At 36.5% G+C, this 19,084-nt stretch overlaps 2 protein-coding genes across 4 annotated transcripts in view; one reads left to right on the forward strand and one right to left on the reverse strand.

Annotated features, from left to right (window-relative positions):
* Positions 1 to 295: 295 nt before the first annotated feature.
* PRG4 (proteoglycan 4) lies at positions 296 to 19,074 on the forward strand. Its single transcript, XM_024750987.1, has 12 exons — positions 296 to 371; positions 3,265 to 3,387; positions 4,684 to 4,803; positions 10,282 to 10,428; positions 10,962 to 11,075; positions 12,507 to 14,267; positions 14,844 to 14,921; positions 15,481 to 15,617; positions 15,898 to 16,054; positions 16,514 to 16,711; positions 17,184 to 17,309; positions 18,119 to 19,074. The coding sequence occupies exons 1-12, from the start codon at positions 296 to 298 to the stop codon at positions 18,214 to 18,216; spliced, it is 3,135 nt and encodes a 1,044-aa protein (XP_024606755.1). The 3' UTR covers positions 18,217 to 19,074.
* Positions 18,272 to 19,084, reverse strand: part of TPR (translocated promoter region, nuclear basket protein) — a 61,645-nt gene continuing 60,832 nt past the window's right edge. For all 3 annotated transcript variants that reach the window (XM_024750984.1, XM_024750986.1, XM_024750985.1), the window contains one exon: positions 18,272 to 18,468. In XM_024750984.1, the coding sequence (XP_024606752.1) occupies positions 18,413 to 18,468 (56 nt within the window). In that variant the 3' untranslated portion in view covers positions 18,272 to 18,412. The remainder of the gene's footprint in view (positions 18,469 to 19,084) is intronic.

The raw sequence follows: 19,084 nt of genomic DNA on the forward strand, positions 1-19,084 counted from the left end.
TTTTCTATTTGGGGAGATTCTAAAGTATTAAAATCGTCAGTAACATGACTGTGATGGTGATCTGATTATTTTTTTCTGCATAAGATTAAATCTAATGGTCAAATATTTACAACAAATTAAGGCTGGTTACTTTAAAAGTCTTGTTTCAAGAATCAGATGGTTTTTATCATCAAATTGCATTTTAAAAATTACTGAAACACTGTATGTAACACAGGCATAAATTAGTCGTGAGATTCAAGAGCAGTTTTCTGATACTTTTTTCTTTTCAGCAAGGGCTCAGTACCCGAAAACAACTATGGAGAGGAAAATACTTCCCATTTACTTTTTGTTGCTGCTTTCTGTTTTCTTGATTCAGAAAGTTTCTTCTCAAGGTAACTTAACCATCAAAAATACTTTTATTTAACAACTATTGCTAATCATTCAGTTCTGACTTTTATGACAACAAAAGAAATAGATTTCTAAAAACGTATATTTGTTTGAGTTTAATACATAATAAAACCTTAAAATTATGTATAGAATATATAGCATATTTATAAGCATTTTGTATTATGAAGTTTTTCAAGAAGTTTTGAGCTTTTCAATGGAATTTTGTACTAATTATTCCTATAGTTCTCTCAAAGGTTTAAAAAAATATAGACACTTACACAATAAAACTATGCTGAAATGATAAAATATCATTAGATGAACTGAAATGAACAATATGTATATAATTTTTTCCTACATGTTTACAAAGAAATTTAATCTTTTACATCAAATAAATTATGGCATCATGTCGATATATTACAATGAACATTTACAATGTTTCAAATGACATTTTATTAATCTTGAAAATGCCCCTTCTTTCTTATAAGGACTGTTCATCCAGATATAAATTTACACAGGTATGAATGTCATTTTATATTATAATATTGAACCATTCACAGCCATCCAAAAACAGAGTTAGTCCTGGATGAACAGTTCTTGTTATTCATTTTTAGAGAATGTTAAGGTACATTCAGTGTAATCACCTTAACAGAAGTCTCTAGCATCACAAGATAAATTACTTAACAATAACACCAAGCTTTGGATTTTTGTTTCCTTTTCTTTTTTTTTTTTTTTTGGTTCAAGTTATTGGTTTTTTTTTAAATTAATTTTTATTGGAGTATGGTTGCTTTACAATGTCCTTTTCTTTTTTTCTTTTTCTTTGATAAGCAAAATCTGAGAGAAGAAAAATCAAGGTGCATGACTGTTATGGCATTGTTTACATTTCCAGTAAAATACTTAAATAAGCCTGAGCATGTGAGATAGCTGCCTGCCATGGACATAGTTTCAGAATCACTTAGATAAGGTGGGAAAACGCATGAAAGAAAATATAAATATTTAATCAGGAATGACGAATACCAGGGTGTATCCAAACCCTCTGCTCTCTCAGAATAATATTACAAGGTTCATAACACTGGGTGCATTTCCTGAGCTACCTCTCCTCTGTGATACAATTGGCTGTTCACTAGAACAGTTTTACTCTCCTTTAAATAAATGAAATTAAAATTAGTTGTTAAAATCAACATCAATAAAAGTAGGACAGCCATTAAATCTATGGAAATAAATTTTCCTGTAAAGATGATTGACTTCCTATTTCAGAAATCTGCTAGTTATAAAAGAATAACCTTTTGATGTTGTCTGCTTTTCTTGCGTTCTCAGCCTCTTCCCATTCATTTTCTTTATATATATGTATTTATATACATACACTATATATAATATGCATTTTTGTATGTATTGTGCATATGTGTATGTAAAAAGTTCTGAAAGTTGTCCTAATGTTTACTGTTTTATTTGCATATTAAGACTTTAACTTTCCTGGACTCATTATTTTGAGTAATTTTTCAGTGTGCTTCTGCGTCCCTCTATGGATTTAGGACATTGCACCTGCCAGTTTCTATTCCAGAGATGGATTCAGTTGTTACATTTCTGAGGTTATCTTTCAGGGAGGTTTTCAAGGTGTTTTCTAAATGACTTAAAAAATATATTTAAGGATAATTATGCTTTTGTTTTTGTTTTGTTTTACCCAAAATAACTCTGTTCATGACCTTTATTCAAGTCCAGATGCTTTTCAAGAGTCACCTATTTGGTACTCTCTTTAGTGGTGGTCTTAAGCATCTGACTTCCCCAACACTCATAGCGCCCAGTTATCCCCACGCATGAGAGGAGCAGGGGCCTAGGGAAGTTTGTGCTGGCATGACTAGCTTGCTGTAAACGTATGATCAGAAATGAGAGGCAATGTGATCAGGACAAGTTTGGGTATCAGAATCAGATATATTAGAGTTCAAATTCTAGGTGGGCTGTTTACTTAGGATGACCATATAATTTACTATGCAAATCAAGACACTTCTAAGAGTGAAAGAGGTCACTATGAATGATTTTTAAAATTTTATTTATTTTATTTTTGGCTGCGTTGGGTCTTTGTTGCTGTGACCAGGCTTTCTCTAGTTGTGTCGAGTGGGGGCTACTCTTGGTTGCGGTGCGCGGGCTTCTCATTGCGGCGGCTTCTCTTGTTGCAGAGCACGGGCTCTAGGTGCGCAGGCTTCAGTAGTTGTGGCTCGCAGGCTCTAGAGCGCAGGCTCAGTAGTTGTGGCGCACGGGCTTAGTTGCTCCGAGGCATGTGGGATCTTCCCAGACCAGGGCTCGAACCCGTGTCCCCTGCATTGACAGGAGGATTCTTAACCACTGTGCCACCAGGGAAGTCCACTATGAATGATTAATAGGTGTTAATTGACCTGTAATACATATATACTGGAGTTATTAAGTAGCTGGGTGCCCTTGAGCAAGTTATTAAAATTTCCGTGTTTCAGCTTTCTTACCTCTAAAAAAGAGACTACTAATACTCTCCTGGCAACGTTTCATAAGCATTAGAGATAATGTATGACTCAGTGCCCAGCACAGAGATGCTCAGTAAATGGCAACTAGTCATCATCCTAGTAGCAGTATCAGTAGAGCTGTAGCTGCCAGCCCTCCTCCAGGAATACCATCCTCTTTTGTGCAAAGCCATTACTCAGCCTGATTTTCAAAAGTGCATTTATCTTCTCAGTCTAGTAATGAATAAAATGGCATGATCAAGGTCACCTAGGAGACCAGGCAAAAGTCACCTGGACCCATTGCTTACCATCATTCCCAACCTTTCCAATTGATAAAATTCTGCCTCATCAAGCAGCTTTGTCCTCCTCCCTAGATTTCTTCCTTTTTACAAAGTGGCTTGGCCCTGTTTACCCTAGTATTGTATAATTTTAGATTTATCAAGCTGTGCAGGGAGATGTGGGGAAGGGTATTCTAGAGATGCCACCTGCAACTGTGATTATAACTGTCAACACTACATGGAGTGCTGCCCTGACTTCAAGAAAGTCTGCGCTGTAGGTAAGTCCTGAGAGCTGGTGTCTCCTCTGTCAAGCACATGTCCTGTGAGAGTCTCCTTGCACCCCTTGCAGTGCTGTTGTCACACTATTTCACTTCTCTGTGCTGAAGTGCCTTTCCCTTCCCTTGCGTAAATGCTGCAGTGTGCTGTGCCTGAGGGTGGTGTCAAAGCTTGTGATCACTGGGGGAGGTTAAGGGGAGCCTGGAAGTCTGTCACTTGCACAAGGTTACTGACTAGTGCCAAGTATCATGTCTTGTTTTAAATAGAGACAATACTATGACTCAGGAATCATTAAGTAAATAGTAATGAGTAATTCTTTGCTATTAACCAGAGAGGTAATTGCTTAGGGATGGAGCCCTTCAATAGCTTCATCAAAAAATTCATGGACATAAAATAATCTTGCTGTTTAACTTTTTGTTATTAATATGTTTCTAAATTACCCGAAAAAGGCACTTTAAAAGTGTTTAATAATGAGTGTATAATGATTTCAGTTACATCCCAAAGGGTATGAATTTTAAATTATGATACTTCATTTAAACATACTTTGAACCATTTTCTTGTTAATGTGCAAATATTTCATATTTAATTTATGAAAGTTATAATTAAAAGTGGCTCAAAGTTATATTTGCTTCAGGATTTTCATGTGAAGTTGATATATATATTGTTGTACAATTTGTTTGTTGAGTAAGGTAATTATTTCAAATAGGCCTGGGTAAATCATCGTGGCTTTAACCAAGGCTTTTTTGGAAGTGAGCAGCCTTCTTATATAGTCCATATCATGGGATTAGGCTGAAATCTTTCAACTCTACACCATACCCAGTTTGTCATGACAAAGATTTCTGTATTATAAATGACTTTTGAGCCTAAACAGTGACCTATTTATATTAAGCCACCTCTTTAGAATATATTGTTGTAGAATATGCATGCTCAATTGACAAAAATCTACTTAAAAAGTAGCAGTATCAAAAGGAGAGAATGGTGGGAATTCATATGAAGTGTACTTACCTCTTTAGGCATTTCCCAATTTTCCACTATCCATACATGAAATGACTCAGACAGCACTGGGCTGTCTCTTGGAGCCTTGAAGGGCAAGAAAATTTTCCTTAGTCACCATATTTCTTTCTTGACCAGGGCTGTCTCCACTTGGGAAACCATCTATCTTCCAAATTCCAAATAAAAGACTTAGCTATGCACTTTTGGAACTCTAGTCAGCTATAGGGTGGGAAATGGCTATCAATACATGGGCATGACTGATTGTGTAACCAATAATCCATAATGTTTTGTTTTGCTCTGGGTAGAGTTTTCCTGTAAAGGCCGCTGCTTTGAGTCCTTTTCAAGAGGGAGGGCGTGTGACTGTGACTCAGAATGTAAGAAGTACGGCAAGTGTTGTTCCGATTATGACAGTTTTTGTGAAAAAGGTAAGCATCTCAGTACCAATCAGTGCCTCTCAGTACAGCCAGATCTGTGCACCTGTCTTAGCTTCACTGATAATATCTTAACATGCGGTACAACTCAGGTCGTGATTTTACTAACATATACGCTATTTCATATTAATTTTGTTTCACCAAGATGAATTAAAGAAGGAATGCTTCTTCTAAAGCACTCCCTGGCTCAGCCAGGCTCCAGGAGTGCAAGTGATTGCAGGCTGAGTAATGGAGAGGATAGGGGCTGGGCATACATGCTTTTCTCCTCCAGGTGTGGTTCAATTTCAGGTTAAATCGACAGTAAGCAGCTCATTTGATGATTTCTTGTCTAATCCTATGGTGATGACCCCACAAAGTCACCTGTCCTTTGAGCTATCTGTGCTTTTGCTCTCAGTGTTTTTGAGTGTATATTTGAGGAGAGAATCAACACGTCCAGCTTCTCTGAACTAGTAAATTTGAGTCAGTTTAAAGTACTAAGTTGATAGGCAAACCAAGAAGCTAACTGTCCATTGTATTTCCCTTCTGATCTTTACAGTCCTCTCAGTAGTCTCTATCTAAATGCCTGTGTGTGAAGGAGTCAATAAAAATAGGTAGTTCCATTTTAAAATCCTCTTCTCTGGTTTTGGTCCTGAAGGAGTACTCTTGAGGGCATAATAAAACCCTCCAGATTTACCAAAAAAAAAAAAAAACAACAACAAAAAAAAACAAGGACTTTTAACAATGTACTTAAATAATGAATTCCTTTCTTTTACCAAATGTTTGTTCTTAAATCCTACTCTGTTAAAACAAGAATATCTATGGGGGTAAAAGTGAAAATAAGCATTGCTTGCATAATCTTATTTTATTTAAACAAGGCTGCACCTTCTGCTTCTTTCAAACAGTGGAGAAATAGGGTGGAAAACTATTAATCAGCATAGTTAAGGAATATTTCTTAACTCTTCAATGTTTTCATTGGAGAGCATTCCAAAAATAATGGAGACAACCCCCTGTAATCAAAATCGCAGAGTTCAGAGTTCCTACAGCTTTCAGAAGGACACATGAGATGAGTGTTCCATATTTACTCATCACTCTGATAGTTGTTTTGGCTGTGAGACAAAAAAACTAAGAATTTATTTTGGGCAGAGGATGGATGGGGAGGGAAGATAGTTAGAGAATGACAAAGCATTGAGAGAACATGTTAATAAAGACAATAGTTTATGCTACCAAGTGGTGGGTCAGATTACTTGAAGTTTTTGTAAAACTCAAGGATAAAAAATTGATGAAGGTAGTGCATCATTTACAGAATTCACAGAGATAGTCAGGGTCCAACTGAAAATGAAGGCATCAGCTAGATCTTCAGTACTTCATTTTTCTTTATTTTCTTTTAAATTTTATTTTACTTATCTTTTTATACAGCAGGTTCTTATTAGTCATCCATTTTATACATATTAGTGTATATATGTCAATCCCAAACTCTCAATTCATCTCACCACCATCCCCCCCTGCAGCTTTCCCCGCTTCGTGTCCATACGTTTGTTCTCTACATCCGTGTCTCAATTTCTGCCCTGAAAACCAGTTTATTTGTACCATTTTTCTAGATTCCACATATATGTGTTAATATACGATATTTGTTTTTCTCTTTCTGACTTACTTCACTCTGTATGACAGTCGCTAGATCCATCCACATCTCTACAAATGACCCAATTTTGATCATTTTTATGGCTGAGAAATATTCCATTGTATATATATACCACAAATTCTTTATCCATTCGTCTGTCAATGGGCATTTAGGTTGATTCCATGACTTGGCTATTGTAAATAGTGCTGCAAAAAACATTGGGGTGCATGTGTCATTTTGAATTATGGTTTTCTCTGGGTATATGCCCAGTAGTGGGATTGCTAGGTCATATGGTAATTCTATTTTTAGTTCTTTAAGGAACCTCCATACTGTTCTCCATAGTGGCTGTATCAAATTATATTCCCACCAACAGTGCAAGAGGGTACCCTTTTCTCCACACCCTCTCCAGCATTTGTTGTTTGTAGATTTTCTGATGATGCCCATTCTATCCGGTGTGAGGTGATACCTCATTGTAGTTTTGATTTGCATTTCTCTAATACTTAGTGATGTTGAGCAGCTTTCCATTGTCACGTTCCTGATCTCAGAGGAAATTCTTTTAGTTTATCACCATTGAGAATGATGTTTGCTGTAGGTTTGTCGTACATGGCCTTTATTATGTTGAGGTAGGTTCGCTCTATGCCCACTTTCTGGAGAGTTTTTATCATAAATTGGTGTTGAATTTTGTCAAAAGCTCTTTCATACGTTTTTTCCCCTGTAATCGATTTCTAATCTCATAGCATTTTGGTCAGAAAAAATGCTTGATATGATTTCAATTTTCTTAAATTTACTGAGGCTTGATTTGTGACCCAAGATGTGATCCATCCTGGAGAATATTCCATGCACACTTGAGAAGAACGTGTAATCTGCTGTTTTTGGATGGAATGTCCTATAAACATCAATTATATCTATCTGGTCTGTTGTGTCATTTAAAGCTTCTCTTTCCTTATTCATTTTCATTTTGGATGATCTGTCCATTGGTGTAAGTGAGGTGTTAACATCCCCCACTGTTATTGTGTTACTGTTGATTTCCTCTTTCATAGCTGTTAGCAGTTGCCTTATGTATTGAGGTGCTCTTATATTGGGTGCATATATATTTATATTTGTTTTATCTTCTTCTTGGATTGATCCTTTGATCATTATGTAGTGTCCTTCCTTGTCTCTTGTAACATTTTTTATTTTAAAGTCTATTTTATCTGATATGAGTATAGCTACTCCAGCTTTCTTTTGATTTCCATTTGCATGGAATAACTTTTTCCATCCCCTCACACTCAGTCTGTATGTGTCCCTAGGTCTGAAATGGGTCTCTTGTAGACAGCATATATATGGGTCTTGTTTTTGTGTCCATTCAGCAAGCCTGTGTCTTTTGTTTGGAGCATTTAATCCATTCACGTTTAAGGCAATTATCGATATGTGTGCTCTTAAGACCGTTTTCTTAATTGTTTTGGATTTGTTTTTGTAGGTCCCTTCTTCTGTTGTGTTTCCCACTTAGAAAAGTTCCTTTAGCATTTGTTGTAGAGCTGGTTTGGTGGTGGTGAATTCTCTTAGCTTTTGTGTGTCTGTAAAGCTTTTGATTTCTCCATCAAATCTGAATGAGATCCTTGCCGGCTAATCTTGCTTGTAGGTTTTCCCCTTTCATCACTTGAAGTATATCATGCCACTCCCTTCTGGCTTGTACAGTTTCTGCTGAGAAATCAGCTGTTAACCTTATGGGAGTTCCCTTGTATGTTATTTGTTGTTTTTCCCTTGCTGCTTTCAATACTTTTTCTTTGTCTTTAATTTTTGCCAGTTTGATTATTATGTGTTTCGGTGTGTTTTTCCTCTATGGGACTCTCTGTGCTTCCTGGACTTGGGTGGCTATTTCCTTTCCCATGTTAGGGAAGTTTTCGACTACAATCTCTTCACATATTTTCTCCAGTCCTTTCTCTCTCTCTTCTCCTTCTGGGACCCCTATAATGCGAATGCTGTTGCATTTAATGTTGTCCCAGAGGTCTCTTAGGCTGTCTTCATTTTTTTTCATTCTTTTTTCTTTATTCTGTTCCGCAGCAGTGAATTCCACCATTCTGGCTTCCAGGTCACTTTTCCATTCTTCTGCGTCAGTTATTCTGCTATTGATTTCTTCTGGTGTAGTTTTCATTTCAGTTATTGTATTGTTTATCTCTGTTTGTTTGCTCTTTAATTCTTCTAGGTCTTTGTTAAACATTTCTTGCATGTTCTCAATCTTTGCCTCCATTCTTTTTCCGAGGTCCTGGATCATCTTCACTATCATTATTCTGAATTCTTTTTCGGGAAGTTTGCCTATGTCCACTTCATTTAGTTTTTCTGGGGTTTTATCTTTTTCCTTCATCTGGTACATAGCCCTCTGACATTTCATCTTGTCTATCTTTCTGTGAATGTGGTTTTTGTTCCACAGGCTGCAGGATTGTAGTTCTTCTTAGTATTTCATTAAAAAAAATAATCAAACTATCTTGCATCTCACCCCTTAGTCTTTTTTTTTTTTAATTAATTAATTTATTTTTGGCTGTGTTGGGTCTTTTTTGCTGCATGCGGGCTTTCTCCAGTTGTGGTGAGCAGGGGCTGCTCTTTGTGTCAGTGAGTGGGCTTCTCATTGCAGTGGCTTCTCTTGTTGCAGAGCACAGGCTCTAGGTGCGTGGGCTTCAGCAGTTGTGGAATGTGGGCTCAGTAGTCGTGTCCCATGGGCGTAGTTGCTCCACGGCATGTGGGTTCTTCCCGGACCAGGGCTCCATCCCATGTCCCCTGCATTGGCAGGCGGATTCTTTTACCACTGCACCACCAGGGAACACTTACTTGTTTTAAGATTGCTATAGATACCAGTTGTAGGCATCTATATATCTCAAAGTCATAACACTTCAAGAATTGAAGCAGTCAAGTGCCTCTGAATATGGGTGAGAAAACAATCCAAGAAGTTAAATAGTTTGCTCAAGATCACTAGTTAGAATGTGATAAAACTGTTTCTTGAGTTGAGGTACCTGGTGTTTTTGTGGGGTGGGAGGAGAAAGAGGGAAAGGTATGGTGGTCGGTTCATGCAGATTGCAAAAACAGAGTTCTGAGGAGAAGTTTGGTAAGAGCAGGAGGATTTATCACCACTGTCCTCTACCAGAGTGCTTCCTCCTACCCCATTCTCTGCTTTCTTATCTTTCAGAATTCCTTCTTTTCTTCTGGTTCCTAATGGTCAAAACATGTTCCATGTAGGTTAAAAAGATACACATCAAACCACTAAGCTGTTTATCTTGGAGAAGGGCAATACATTTTGAGGAAAGCATAATGTGAAATTCTTCCATGAGTTAATATTTATGTAGAACTTTTGTAATTAAGAAAAAGAAAAAAAGAAACGTAAATTGGTATCATTTGATTTAAATGAATATGAAAACAGGAAAATGTAATTTTTATATTTATCTTCTCGAGAGCACAAACATCTGTCAGCCACATGCAGTGATTATTTTGATATCACAGGAGGCTGGCACAAAGTATACAGCTCATAAAGTATTCTTTAGGCAGGCAAATACCTTCAGAAATCATCTAGAAGAAACACCTCTGTTTACAGGCAAGAGGAGTTCAGGAGGGTTTGCCCATTTGCCCAAGGTCACGATAGACCCTTGTAGGTCTAGAACTGGAAGTCTTCTGACTCCTGAGCCTTTGCTCCCCATCATAATTTACAATTTGAGAACCAATTTTTTTTTTTGTAGCAATGCATCTTCAGATAGCTTGGAGTAGTTGTTGGTGTTGGGCCAAGAGCCTGCCTATACAGGTTTTCACCAGCATTTACTCTTGAAGCCAGATGCATCAGTGCCTTTCACAGTTAGAGTTGCTGATGAATATGAACAAGAAGTTAACTGACCCATCTTGCTTGGTCTCAGTGCACAGTCCTGCATCACCACCACCTTCAAAGTCTGCACCTCCACCTCCAGGAGCAACTCAGACCATCAAATCAACAACCAAACGTTCACCCAAATCATCAAGCAAGAAGACTAAGAAAGTTATAGAATCAGAGGAAATAACAGAAGGTAGGAAGATGACAGATGTAAAAAAAGGAGGCTTCTGAGATGAAATAACCTGTAGGTGGACTTTTATAAGACTCCTCATAGTACAGGGTGATCTTCTGAGTCATTAAAGGCTCATCACACTGCTTGTTTTAGGGCAGAGTTTAAGCCAAAGTATAAATGCTCAGTTATTTATTTTCCTTATTTACCAAACTCAGTATGGGACTAGGTTAAAATAATCAGAAGAAACAAGTCTTACTGTTTAAAAACAAACAAAAAAAAGCCATGATTTTGTTTGCAGAACAATTTGATTCTGTAAGATATGGGGAAGTTGAGAGAAAGTTATATAGTTATACCGCTAGTTATCTGTGACAAGCTCAGGTGCCTTGCTTTTAACTGACATTTACAAGAGCTGTTGCTCATAGTACTGATAAAACAAAAGCAGAACACAGACATTTGTAGATCAATAAATAGCATTTTTTGTTGTATTTGAACTGGCAGTTCTTTTTTGCTTTAAATCACAGTTGGTGTGATCAACTTTTTAATTTGATTTATAGAACATTCTGTTTCTGAAAATCAAGAGTCTTCCTCCTCCTCTTCCTCAACTTTTCGGAAAATCAAGTTTTCCAAAAATTCAGCTGCTAATAGAGAGTTAAAGAAGAAACCCAAAGGTTTGAGCATTGATAAAGATCAGTGACTATATCAATGCCATGTTAACAATAATGACCTAAAAGTAAGGCGTGTGGGTAGAATGATTTGAGGACATTTCAATATTTGGGGGGAGGTATGTAACTTCATAAAAATTACTTTAGAAGATACCAGTGAAAATTTCCTATAGGAAATTAGTGCCAAGCAGCTAGGAAACCACTCTATAAAGCAAAGGAAGAAGATACTATAGAAGCAACTGTAGAACCACAGGATGGCACCAGATATGACTATTTTCTATTTCAAGTCCTGTCTACCTGACATCATTGCTTTCTTCTCTTTCCTCTATCTTGTCTTTTCATTTCTCCTTCCCCAGATTTATTTTATTTAACTTTTATATACTTCCTTAAGTGTTTTAAAATGTTAATCCATTAAATTCTCATACATTTCTGAGAAAGGCAATATTATTATCCACATTTTACAGATCCTCTTTATTATTTTCCTAATAAATTATCTGTCGTATCTGGCTGATTTTTCTGTAGTAGAGAAACTACAGAATTGGCTATTACCTCCTAAAAAGAGATTCCCTTTGTTCTGCTTTTTTATTATTTCCTGAATTTCTAAAGTACATCCTCATTCTCCAGGAAGTACTGGATTCTGGATACTGGAGTTTTGAAGAACTCATTTCCTGGGTGGTTATTTCCCTGAAGCCTTCTTTCCAGCTGAATAGCCAGATATTTAATCTTTGAGTTATCCAGAGAGTCTTGCACACAATAGAAGTGTTTGCTAAATGGAGCTCATCTCAGTGATGTGCCTCTTGGGCTCTGTATGTCACCTATGGGGTAGCTGCTAGGGAAATCCTGTTAAACAGGGTCCTTTTGCTGCCATGGCATCCTAATCTCCTCTCTGTATCCCGAGACTGCTGAGTTTATCCAGGTAGAGGAAAGAAAGCAGTTAAAAGCCATGTGCACAGAAACAGGCCTAAGCAGGAACCATGGGGGTGACTGGAACAGATTCCTTGGATGTAGTTATAGAGGTCTCTGAGGGAATTGGTGCAGTGAGTCTAAAAGATGTTGGAACTAGGTTTCCAGTAGGAAGGAAGTGGCACCAAGCAATAAGGAATAAGAAGAGTTGAGAAAGTGACAGGCAAAGAACACTGACATAAAGAGTAGAATTAGTGTTATTGATCATATTGATCATTTCAAAGTTGCCACTTGCTTCCATATATTCTATTGAGTTTTACTTGTGTTTTTCACCCCTTATCCCATTCATTCCCTAAAATAGCCCAATAAGATAGGTTGAGCATTTATCATTTTACAGTAAATTAATAGACATGTTAGAAATTAGCAATTTGCCTAGAGACAACACAGCTAGTCAATGATAAGGATGGCATCTTTATGTCACTATTAAAGAAAAAAAACTATACAAAAATAAAAGATGTATATTTTTTTCACTAGCAAAAGACAACAAGAAAAGAACCCCTAAAACGAAACCTACCCCAGAACCACCAGTAATAGATGAAGCTGGAAGTGGACCGGACAATGGTGATTTCAAGCTCACCCCAACTCCTAACATTCCCACCACTCAACGTAATAAATTTACCACAACTCCCAAGATTACAATAGTAAAACCAATACTTTCTAAACCCAGTATTCCACCTAATTCTGACACAACTAAAGAGACGCCTTTGACAGCCAATAAAGAGACAACAGATGAAACTAAAGAGACTTCTACAACAAATAAACAGACTTCAACTACTGCAAAAGAGAAGACTACTTCAGCTAAAGAGACACAAAATGCAGAGAAAACATCTACTAAAGACTTTGCACCCACATCTGAAGTTCCTGCTACATCTACACTCAAAGCTGAAACTATAAGCAAATCCCCTGCTCTCACCTCTCCCAAAGAGGCAGATCCCACCACCAAGGAATCTACACCCACCACCACCAAGGAGCCAGCTCCCACCACCAAGGAATCTACACCCACCACCACCAAGGAGCCAGCTCCCACCACCACCAAGGAATCTACACCCACCACCACCAAGCCCGCTCCCACCACCAAGGCATCTACACCCACCACCACCAAGGAACCAGCTCCCACCACCAAGGAATCTACACCCACCACCACCAAGCCCGCTCCCACCACCAAGGCATCTACACCCACCACCACCAAGGAACCAGCTCCCACCACCAAGGAATCTACACCCACCACCACCAAGAAGCAAGCTCCCACCACCCGCAAAGAGCTAGCTCCTACCACCAAGGAATCTACACCCATCACCACCAAAGAGCCAGCTCCCACCACCACCAAGGTGCCTGCTCCCACCACCACCAAGGAGCAAGCTCCCACCACCAAGGAATCTACACCCATCAACACCAAAGAGCCAGCTCCCACCACCACCAAGGTGCCTGCTCCCACCACCCCCAAGGAGCCAGCTTCTGCCACCCCCAAGGAACCTACTCCAAGTTCTCCTAATACACCTGCTCCAACCACCTCAGAGGCCTCTACTTCAACTATCACCATGGAGCCTCCCACTACTCCTAAGGGCCCTGCTGAATCAACTCCTGAGTTTCCTGTAGAACCCACACCAAAGACTCTTGAAAACAGTCCCAAGGAGCCTGCTGTACCTACAACCAAGGCTCCTAAAGTGACCAAACCTGAAATGACTACAACAGCTAAAGACAAGGCCACAGAAAAAGACACAACTGATACCATGGCATCATCCAAAATTACTCTTAAAGCAACAACTCTTGCACCCAAAGTAATGACTGCAACAAAAAAGACAACTGAAGAGACTACAAGCAAACCTGAACCAACAACAGCTATAACAAAAGGTACAGCTACTAACGCTCAAGTGACAACTCCTAAACCCCAAAAACCAACCAAAGCACCCAAAAAGCTCCCTTGTACCAAAAAGACAAAAACACCTAAAGTGAGAAAACCGAAGACTACACCAACTCCCCCAAAGATGACATCAGCAATGCCTAAATCAAACCCTACCTCTTTAGCAGAAGCCAAGCTCCAAACCACCACCAGCCCTAACCAAACTGCCAACTCAGAAATAATCGAAGTAAATCCAAAGAATGAAGATGCAGATGCTACTGAAGGAGAAAAACCTCACATGATTCCTAGGCCCCCTGTGTTAACTCTTATTCCAGGCACTGATTTCATAGGGAGAGGACCCAGTCAAGGCATTGGCATCAACCCTGTGTTTTCAGGTAATATGAATCAGTTACTTTCATGTTTAAAATTGACAATGTTAACTTAAATCTTTCTGAACCAGGATGCCCTGATTTAGTATTATTCTATTGATATATATTATTTAGAACCCTGAACTTGTGAAGTTTTGCATCTTCTCTACAGGTAAGCAGAGGGGTAATCACAGTAAGTTTATTTTGTTATTTGGAAAATCAAGTAATAACCTAGGATTGCAAAAATCTGCAATATTGTTTTCCAAACCAATTCCACAGGGCAATCAGAATCGAGAAACAGAATTTCACGTTGAGATCGAATATCCAATACTTGTCTAATTTAGAAGATCAGGTACCCTTACCCATTCCAGTTCATAATTTATTTTTATATAACACTTTTTGAATAATATCACCTTTAAGTAAAACAACTATGAAATATATCACTTCTTTTTCACCTCTGAAATATATGTACCTCAAATTATACTCTTCAAGAGCTTAGGAAATGGTGAACAGAGGAAATAGAACCCAGTGGGTTCTATTTTGAAAAGAACGGAACACTTTTCTCATTTTTATATTGGCTTAATTTGTGTTAATTCGTTTTAGATGAGACTAATTTATGCAACGGTAAGCCGGTAGATGGACTGACTACTTTGCGCAATGGGACATTAGTTGCATTTCGAGGTGAGTTTTGCACACATTTCTTTTTCTGCCCCTTGTTTTTTTCTTGGTGTTTATGAGAGCAAGAGCCATGGGAGAGTACACGTTTGTGCTGAGCTTCCTGGAGGGAAACCTGATTGATGAACTTACCTCACACAGTATTATAAGGACCTGAGGGTAAATACCAAAATATTGGATTAACAAAACTGGACATAGTAAAGTAACAAACAAAGTAAAGTTATTTAATTTTAACTCCTTAATGCTAACAGGTAAAGAAAATGAGAGATAAGTCATTTTCTGTAAATCACAAAGCCAGAAGGCTCTTCCTAGAGAAGCTGGGAAACTAAAATATTTTAAGTTATGCTAAATTTCAGACTTGAGAAATATCTACTCTCAGAAATGTTCAAATACTACCTTCTGTATTAGTACTAAAAATTCTGACTAAACATCATAGAATGCTTGTTAACACATTCAATCTGCTTCTTTATGATAAACTGTTTTTAAAAGATTTCATTTTGATTTCTTCTGGGATAGGTTTTAGTCTTCATTCAGTTTGTAGGCTGATCATCACTTTCAATTTTAGGTCATTATTTCTGGATGCTAAATGCATTCAGTCCACCATCTCCACCTCGTAGAATTACTGAAGTTTGGGGCATTCCTTCCCCCATTGATACTGTTTTTACTAGATGCAACTGTGAAGGAAAAACTTTCTTCTTTAAGGTAAGAAAAATATCTTTGTGAGAGAAATCAGCAAATAGTTATTCTTTATTATGACAATTTAACCTCCACTTCAGAAGGGTCTCCATATTTTAATAAACTATCATTAAAATTTAATAAATAGTTAACACTCAATTTGGTAACATTGTCAACTTATTCAAATACTTAACTAAGTTAAAACTTTCTCTCTATACTTAAATCTAAGAATGAGTTCCTAACCTTTTTTTTTCTTTTTAACCTTTTAAAAATGCTGTTCACATCATTTCCTCTTTTTAATTACCAGGATTCTCAGTACTGGCGTTTCACCAATGATATAAAAGATGCAGGGTATCCCAAACTAATTTCCAAAGGATTTGGAGGACTAAATGGAAAAATAGTGGCAGCTCTCTCAGTAGCTAAATACAAGAACAGACCTGAATCTGTGTATTTTTTCAAGAGAGGTATGTGTTACATAATTGACAAAATTAAAAAAACTTTTAAGGAGTGATCTGCCAGGAAAATTTTATTCAATATTTCCATTTATTATAGGGTTTACTGTCAAAAGATATCTTTAATGGCTAGAATCAAGTATTTTCAATTAAAAAATAAAAAGGGCAGTAAGAAGTATTTAGCTCTCTCAACATGCAAATCACAATTTCATGAGTTTTCAGGACATTGATATAAAGAATGTCATTTATTTTCAAAGTTAAATATATAACTATGCAATTTGTTGGCTTTATTCACAAGTACTTCGAGATTTAGTGATTATTTTTATAATACCTTGACTAATAACCATTATTAATGTCTGGACATACTTTATGAAAAACATTGTTTCCTATACCTTGTAAAAGCTCTTTTCCACCTCTTTTGGGAATTAAAATTAATTTTCATATTGTATGTGATTTTCTAATTCATCATAGGTGGCAGCATTCAGCAGTATACTTATAAACACGAACCCACCCAAAAGTGTACTAGAAGAAAGTTTGCTCTAAGTTATCCAGTGTATGGAGAAACGACACAGGTTAGGAGACGTCGATTTGAACGTGCTATAGAGCCTTCCCAAACACACACCATCAGAATTCACTATTCACCCATCAGAGTCACTTATCAAGACAAAGGTAATATTTTTTACTGTGTTAAAAATTCTTACACATGAAGTAGATGTAATAGTTTCTTACAGAGTATGGCTTATTAAATATAAATACTGACCATATAACCCTAATACTTAGTATTATTCTAATAATAATAAATTGATACAAAACATCAATTTGCTTCAATGAATGACCAAAGATCAATATTTTTTTCTTTGTGGCTAAGAAAGGCAATTTATTCAGGCTTGTTAATTATAATACCATTAACCAAGAACATTAAATCCAAATCTGTAATCCTTAAAACAGTCCTAAAAGGTAGATATTTGTACCATATCAGAGATAGCAAAAGCTGAGGCATTGAAGTTAACTCACCCAAGGTAACAGAGCTACTGAGTGACCAAACTGGGATTAAAACCCAGGTCTGTTTGACTCGAACAGATGCTTTTTCCAATACAGTACATTGCCTTTCAATCTGAAACCTTTAAAGTGTCATCTGCAGGTTTCCTCCATAATGAAGTTAAAGTGAGTACACTGTGGAGAGGACTTCCAAATGTGGTTACTTCAGCTATATCACTGCCCAACATCAGAAAACCTGATGGCTACGATTACTATGCCTTTTCTAAAGGTAAGTTATTAAGTAAAGTCTTAATAGCTTTCTGAAGATGGTATCTAATCTCTGAAACATGAATAAATTCAAAGCAAAAACAAGTGTTCAATGGTGACTGAAGGTGAGAAATTAAATTACATCACTTATTCTAATTATTCTGAAGAAGAGAAAGTTTAGATTTTTGCTTTACTTTCAATTAAATTGAATGGATTGCAATTCATTTCTGCCCTATCATTCATGAGATTAAAGCCTATTATGAAGAAACATCCAATTAATTGAGTAAAACTGCTACTGAAAACAATATTTTACTTCTATTATCTGTGGCATTTAACAGAGGTCTTGTTTGCCACGAAGTTGTACTGATTTACATCATTACACAGTCTGTAAGATCAGAAAGAAGTTGCTGAGAAACTAATTTTATTAACAAAATTATATTACCTGGGATATTTTTCCTTGAAAAATCCATAAAAATATAAGTTCTTCTGCCTATATAAATGTCATCAGAATGTAGAATGTATTTTTTTAAAGAATAAACCCCCCCTCCCCAAAAAAGAATAAAACCCAAATGAATTATTTTTTAAACTAACTCGGTTTTCTCAAATTCTTACTTTGAAAAAGCAGAGTTAAACCTAATTTTATTGAAAGATGGTGAAAGATCAGTCAAGCCAATTGTTTTTCTCTTTGTCAGAAAGTTCAAATTAATTAATACATTCCTGATATTAAAATGATAAATACTGTCTTTGAGTATAATAATAAATATAAACTATTTTTAAGTTCAAGTGTTTTGTTTTCTTTTTAATTGAAAAAGTGACTTCTCTTCTGTTTAGATCAATATTATAACATCGATGTGCCAACTAGAACTGCAAGAGGCATTACTACTCGTTCTGGACAGACCTTATCTAATGTCTGGTACAACTGTCCTTAGACTGATGGGCAAAGGAAGAATCGACTAACTAAAATGAAGAAAAGAATGATAAATATTGACACTGAAACACATTTTATTAATAAAGAATGTTGATATAAGCATACCAATTTAAATACAAAAATGTTTTTCAACTCAACAATCATTACACTAAAACAGATTTGACTAGCTTATTCAGTTATTATAGTTTATAGAACATTTAATTAATATTTCCTCTATTTATTCCTCCTCTCCCTCCCATTGCATGGCTCATACCTATAAGAGAGAAAAAGAATTAAACTGAATGCATCTTTTAAAAAGTTAGCTCAAAACTAGAGTATTCACTTACCCTAGTTCATTATAAAAATTTTCAAGATCAAGTGTGCAGGCATGTAGACAAAAAGCTGTTAGATATGTGACATCTTCAATGGAACTTACAACAATCAGATTAATGTTTTATTACATGAATGCAATCTCTAACAGTTACATTGGAAAACAGAGATATTGAAATTTTACATTTCTTTTACTAGCTAAACAAGTCACAAAGCTTTATTCTGCTGTATAAAAAGTATAAGAACAATAGGCAGAGATGTAACAAGTAGTTACATCTACATAGCACTGTAACAGTTTAGCTTTTCCAGATTATACCATGAATTTAAGGAAGAAATGAATAAAAATAAAATGTAAGCACATATTCATGATATACCTATAGTATACAAACTTGTCTGCAAGATGTTTACAGATTAGTAAACATCATATGCTCAATGTATACTTATTTAATCAACCCTTGGAACGTTTTAAAAAAACTAGATACACATTGGAGGTTAAGGATTAGAAAACTCATTCCATTTATTACTATCCCACAACCTATCACATGATCAGTATGTTAGAA

This window comes from Neophocaena asiaeorientalis, unplaced genomic scaffold, assembly GCF_003031525.2.
Source record: "Neophocaena asiaeorientalis asiaeorientalis breed wild unplaced genomic scaffold, Neophocaena_asiaeorientalis_V1.1 scaffold67, whole genome shotgun sequence".
Taxonomy (NCBI): domain Eukaryota; kingdom Metazoa; phylum Chordata; class Mammalia; order Artiodactyla; family Phocoenidae; genus Neophocaena; species Neophocaena asiaeorientalis.

Coding starts and splice junctions, on each gene's coding strand:
- PRG4 (XM_024750987.1), top strand. CDS start 296: ATGGAGAGGAAAATACTTCCCATTTACTTTTTGTTGCTGCTTTCTGTT. Junction 15,618..15,897: donor GAAAAACTTTCTTCTTTAAG/GTAAGAAAAATA, acceptor TTTAATTACCAG/GATTCTCAGTACTGGCGTTT. Junction 16,055..16,513: donor TGTGTATTTTTTCAAGAGAG/GTATGTGTTACA, acceptor AATTCATCATAG/GTGGCAGCATTCAGCAGTAT.